The sequence below is a fragment of the Herpailurus yagouaroundi genome, unplaced genomic scaffold (genome assembly GCF_014898765.1).
Source record: "Herpailurus yagouaroundi ecotype Mexico unplaced genomic scaffold, PumYag 140, whole genome shotgun sequence".
Classification (NCBI taxonomy): Eukaryota; Metazoa; Chordata; class Mammalia; order Carnivora; family Felidae; genus Herpailurus; species Herpailurus yagouaroundi.
The window spans coordinates 31,641,818-31,647,817 of record NW_024412395.1 but is presented as its reverse complement, the minus strand read 5'-3'; the positions used below and the strand labels follow the sequence as shown (position 1 = coordinate 31,647,817).

At 38.7% G+C, this 6,000-nt stretch overlaps 1 protein-coding gene across 3 annotated transcripts in view; it reads right to left on the bottom strand.

Annotated features, from left to right (window-relative positions):
* Positions 1-229: 229 nt before the first annotated feature.
* MBD5 (methyl-CpG binding domain protein 5) overlaps positions 230-6,000 on the bottom strand; it is a 145,337-nt gene continuing 139,566 nt past the window's right edge. For all 3 annotated transcript variants that reach the window (XM_040474994.1, XM_040474995.1, XM_040474996.1), the window contains one exon: positions 230-4,323. In XM_040474994.1, coding sequence (XP_040330928.1) covers positions 4,252-4,323 — 72 coding nt within the window. In that variant the 3' untranslated portion in view covers positions 230-4,251. The remainder of the gene's footprint in view (positions 4,324-6,000) is intronic.

The following is a 6,000-nucleotide window of genomic DNA, read 5'->3' as shown; positions in this document are numbered from 1 at the left end:
AAAAGGCATTTAGTATGGAATTGAACAGACGCTTGAGTGTGAAAAGGAGTTTTGGTGATTTCAAAACCATATTTGTTTTCCACATTGAAAATGTTCAGGTCATTTTCTTGTCCTAAGAAGATAACCACTTGGACAAAAATATCCACTTGAAATGCAGGTGAAATGTAAATTGCTACTCTTCTACACAGACAATCCAGTGTATTTATACTTAATCCATAAAGGCATGATGTTACAAAACACATTTGTATATTGTGAAGCCATCTGGCATCAAATTTTCCAATTTATAGACAACTTTGTATTTACATAACAAATTATTAAATCAACCATCTTTCCGGTTTATAAAAGGTCGCTGAGGTACACACACAGTGTGTATAAAAGCAGATAAGGCTGATATTACATATGTACAGTAGATACAAATTAATTTTTCATATTTGAAGATAATGCTTTTTATATATTTTTTCTGTATCAGACCCCCCACTGTTAGCAGGATTTCCCATGCTTGAGTTGTTTATTGCTTTTTGGCTCACGGATTTAAAATTCACTTCTGGGTTGTTTACACGTATGAATTACTAATGTTCTTATCTCTTTGGCTAATGCAAATGTGATAGAGTGAATGAAAGAAAAGATAAATTAATTCAATATTACAGTTCTGGCTGTTGATATTATTTTTTTCATAGCCCCCAAATGAATCAAGTAACGCACAGCTCATTTTATACGCTACATTGAAAAGTCTTTAGACTTGTGTTAAACACCATTTGGGCATCAATGGGCAAAGTAAACAAGGTATCATATTTTCGGTAAGGTCTAGAATCTTGGCTTCCTTTTCAGAAAGAGTAATGTCACCAACATCTGAAGCATCTTAGATTTTAAAATCTCAATGCAAAACCACTTGTGACTTACAAGGGAACATTGCAAACTGCAGAGAAGACTACCGGAGTTAACCACAATGTGTTACCCTGGTCTGAAAGGAAAAAAGAATTACCTCATGGAATAAGTCAGTTGGGAATCTTCATAAAACTTACAGAAAGCAAAATAGCAGCTCTCTGCTGTTCCCACAATTCTGCAGTGTTACATTCAAAAATGAAGGTGGGGTTTACTTGAAAAAGAGACATTGCCAATAACTCAAAGTCAGGGTCCAACTACAAGAGTAAAAGTGGCCCATGATATCACAAGGGATGAATGCTCTTAAAGCATTTACATTCACAAGGAGACTGAAAACTACAAACCAAAAATATTCCTTTAAATAAATAAAAACCCTGATTACTTTTAATGCTACAAATGAGACAAATCAAACAAGAGCTGCTCAGTTAATTTTCATTCGCTTGAAATAATCTTTAAAAACTACTTAAAGATGTAGTTTATTCTCGTTGTGCTTCCTAAGACTGTTAAGGGACACAAAATAAAATGAGATTTTCTTTTCCAAGAGGGGTATTATGTTCTTTGAAGGAGCAAAAAAATTTTTCATTGTTTCAATTGTCAGATTTGTTGGGGGGAGAAAAAAGTTTACTTTAGGAAATAAAAAATTTACTAATGTATAAAGGCTAGCCTTCATTTTTAAAAAATGAATTGGCTTCAATACAAAGAGAAAGAAATGGCTCTATGGGCAAAATTCAAGTATGAGTGACCAAGTTTTTAATTGTAAAGTAGGTGCAACATTTAAAAAAATGTTACAGCACTGCATGACCTGTAATGCTAACAATATTTACATTAACTGCTTACACGAAACCATATAACTGTAAAAGAGAGGGGGGAAAACCCCATGTGGACTGGAACAACAACACCTAGCAGCCACATCAAAGCCATAAGCAACCAGTGAAATCATGGGCACAAACATACTTTACATGGTCTACAGATGTAAAGTATACATTGGTGGGGAACCACACATCTAATTAGCTTAAAATATCTAAAAGAAGGCCAGGTGGACACAAACTCGTTCTAAAGACAGGAAAGGCTAAAAAAACTTCTACGTATCAACACACACATCCACACCCACATATATGCAGACACACGCCATGCACAAACACGCATATGCATCTATCTGGGAATAAAAACAACCATGTAGACAGAACAGTAGAAAAGCAGATTGGTGGGGGGACAACAAAAGACATTTATGGTTTAAATATAGCAAACACGCAAAGATGTGTCAACTGAACTACACAAAAGATTACTTAGGGCGACTGCGCGAAGGACCGGCAGACAATCCCACTGTTACATGAAAGACAAAATGGACCTACCCCTACAAGGAAGGTTTCCTGCCTCCAGGCCATGAAGCCTGGGTGCCAGTTGTATTCCATCAGGCGTGGGGGTAGGGGTGAGGGTGGGAGTGAAAGTACAGTGAGACACAGGAGACCCAGGAGACCCTGGGGGGAAGAACTAAGAGCTGTTGCTATCAAAAGTGAGCCCTGGTGGAGTGCTCTGTGCTGTGGCCCCAAGAAACCAACTGGAAGAATGACCTTGGTCTCCTTTTTCCTGAGTTACTGGAACTCTGCTACATCGTGGGAGTGAGGAGTATGCGGGGTGGATGAGAGAGGAGGGATAGTGGAGGTGGTGGGCATCTGGGGGTCCAGAGCCTGCTATTGAAGGGCTCCCGGCAACTGGAGCATGAAGCTGTTGAGTGAGCCCCAGGCTAGGGGACAAGGCAGCGAGCGCTCTCTAGGGGTTTATGGGTTTAGGGGTGGGGGCTGGTGATTCTAAGAATAAAGGGATAATGGATCCCTTCTTTTGACAATCCATCAGCTGAAGTCAGGCTGGAGGCTGACTTCTCTCAAGTGCGTGGGAGACAGGGTTATACCACCACCACAAAAATCGTGAAAAAAGACGGAAAATCGTGTTGTGCTACATTTCTTATTAATAACCTTGTACTTTACAATGGCTCACAGTTTTAGGTTTGTATACTTGTAATGTAGTATTTTCTCTCTACATTTGTTTCACATTTTTTTTCTTACTTAATATAATATAAATAATTTGGTTAATAGATTTAACCTGCACATTTCAGCCACATTAATATATATAAGAATCTGTTAATGGTATAAATAATTCTTTAAATAAAATAAATCTGATATGTTACATAATACTGATAAAAAATTACCATTGCTAATAATTTTGTAAGCCACCTTCACTTCTGGTTTGAGTAATACTGATGAATGGCTATGACACTTGCTGTGATGATTGGTTTTTTTTTTTTTTTTTTTTTTTTTTTTTTTGCCACTACAAGAAAACTGACTTATAATCAACCTTACCTCTGATAATGGTTTTGAAGGGGGGCTTTTGCCTCCAGGTGTGGAAACAGAGTTTTATCTTGTCCGGTATTGTTTGCCAAAAAAATTCAACTCTGAGCATCCGTGGTGGTGCGGCCTAAGCTATCTGAGTCAAGAGGTGGCTATCAAACATTAACTACAGAAATGACTGAGTAAAATATTCCATCTAAGATTTTTTTTTTTATAAAACCTATTCTACTTTAAAACTTAGGTAAAAAAAATATGCAACAAATGGTTGCAGTTTCTGAATTCTTAATTTAGACCTGTGAGCCCTCATCCCTTTAGGAATCTGCAAGGTTTTGATTTCCTAGGCACCCGAAATCGGGTCCAGTGCTTCCGGATAAGGTTCATTCCAAACAGACAATAGAAATGGACACTCGGTGGTGTGCAATGTATGTCATAATTCAGGTAATACATCGTCATGCCTTTTCTCTGCTGTTAAATACAAAAACAGCATCTTTTACATTATCATAGAAAAGCATTTAGGTTGTATTTTTATTTATCACTTTACACTGGTAGTCTCTGGTAGGTGTACTCCATAGAAACCAAAGGATTTTGTACACTATTTCTTTGTACAATAAAAGATAAAGTGTGCATTAGGTACGCTTGTACATGACAATATTGTACAATATTTACATTTCTGATATCGCCATGAAATTCTGCATTTTCTATATACAACATTGAAAATTCTTCAGAAACATGTGGACATTTCTTATAATCACAATTTTAGTATTATAGAAAAAGCTTCTCAGTAATCTCTTGACCATTTATTACTCTCATCATTCAGGGATTTTGATTGGCTTTCCAGCATTCATTATCCTTCCTCATCAAAAAAAAATATCGTATCACTGTTTCTTTTAGCACCCTGTGGTGGTGGTAGCTATCTGCCATAGTATAAATACTGATATAACAGTGGCTATATCAATACCTATATAGAGATAATATCTGTGCACGTTCCTTTAATAAACACTGCGCATTGGTGGAGTAGTCCCTGTTATCTGGAGATCTTCCTCCTCTTGGGTTTGGGGGGTCTCATTTGTCTGTCTCCCTGTGGGATTTGGTGAACCTGGAAATAAAGAGGTGGGGAAAAATAACAACAAAGGTTGAAAGTACAAGCACCATTCGATTTCTGACAAAGAAACAGGGGAGGAAAGAGATTCCACCTTTCATTTCCAATCACTGATCTCCTGAGCCATTTAAAATTTTTACCAAGATTGTCCATAGTCACTACAGGGAAGGAGGAGTCCTAGGAACAGATGAGCAGAGCAAACCTGTAACACTGGAACACAAGGGAGGAACCAGAGAACATCATGTGCGGGAAATGACGTGTGCAGTTGCTACCTCTGCTGTGCATTTAAGACAAAAATAAAGCCCTTTTTGTTAGGGATCCCTAGATCGCCAACTTCAGCAGAGTCTAGAAAAGCAGAAAAATACATACCAAGCATGTTTTCTTCTTCACTTCATCACCTGACTTATTTTACAGCTACTAAGAAGGGTCAGAGATGGTAAGAATATGCACTCAGCTCAGCCCATGGAAGTTTATTTAAGAGAACAATCAGAGTGAAAAATAGAAGATCACTACCATCTGTTGGCAGATCTGAGCTTGTATAGTCTGGAAAGTGTAACTGATGAACTCATCTCTGTATACTAAATGCAGAAACTGTAGCAGTTAGGGCTGTGTATCAGATTGAGCAGGCATGGAGCATGGCAGAGCATGGTTACCAGGTATCGGACAGCAGGTATGGTTTGGAGGGGCAGAGGACAGGTGCTAGGGAGGTGATCAGGTGCCCCACAATGTTTGTGGTTACTGACAGGAGAGGGCAAGCCTAGACCCAGGAAAGGCAGGATGGTCCCAAGGCCGTGGTGTAGCTAATGTTTAACAACCAGTACCCTGTGGAGGGACACAAGCCGAGTGTAGGATATGCCAATTTCCATGGTGTACGTACTTGTACCACAGCCAATTTCAAAGTTACCAACATAATGTCACAGAATTCATAATTAGGAGATGTTCCCAATCAGCTCTCAAGATCCACTACAAGTTGGCTTAATTGTTTTAAAATAATGTTAAGATAACAACGAAGGCCAATGCTATTCGAAGGCAAACGCAAAAAGCTGTTTTAAAAACTTAAATTTTAAAAGTAACATTTATAAGTTTGTCACACTGCCTCTTCCTCCTAACCTGTCCATATACATTTTTTAAAAACCACTAGTTTCTGACGAAGAGCGATAACTAAAAACTTGTTATAATTGAGGAAAGAAGCCTTTATCCAAGGCTGCAAAGAAGTCTTGGTAATCTGTGAACCAAATATGGCCTGAAAAGGTATCTTGTTTAACAGCTATATGATGTTTCAATGTTTACAAAGACAGTTGTCAACATGAAAAAAGTTGGAATTTTACTTCTAGACTTTAGCACCTTATGAAAAATTGGAGGAGCTGGCAATTCTGGCATAATTTCCCATAGGTTTGGACCTGCTGGAGTATGGAAGAAGGAGTTCCTTCTGGAGAGAGCAAGGCCGCCAGGTTGCCCCAATCCCATCACTCCTCACTGCCTGCTGGCCACAAAGGCCAAATGTCCTGCAGCAAAGACCAGCAAGAGGCTCACGGAACCCATTTTCTCTTCTTCCTGAACGGGCACATTGTAGAATGCATTTCCTAGTCCATTTGCCTTAAGAAAGCCAGATGAGGGCGTCAGTCCAGTGGAAAACAGCAGAAGTGAGGAGCCTATCCTGGCTCCCCTGTGCAT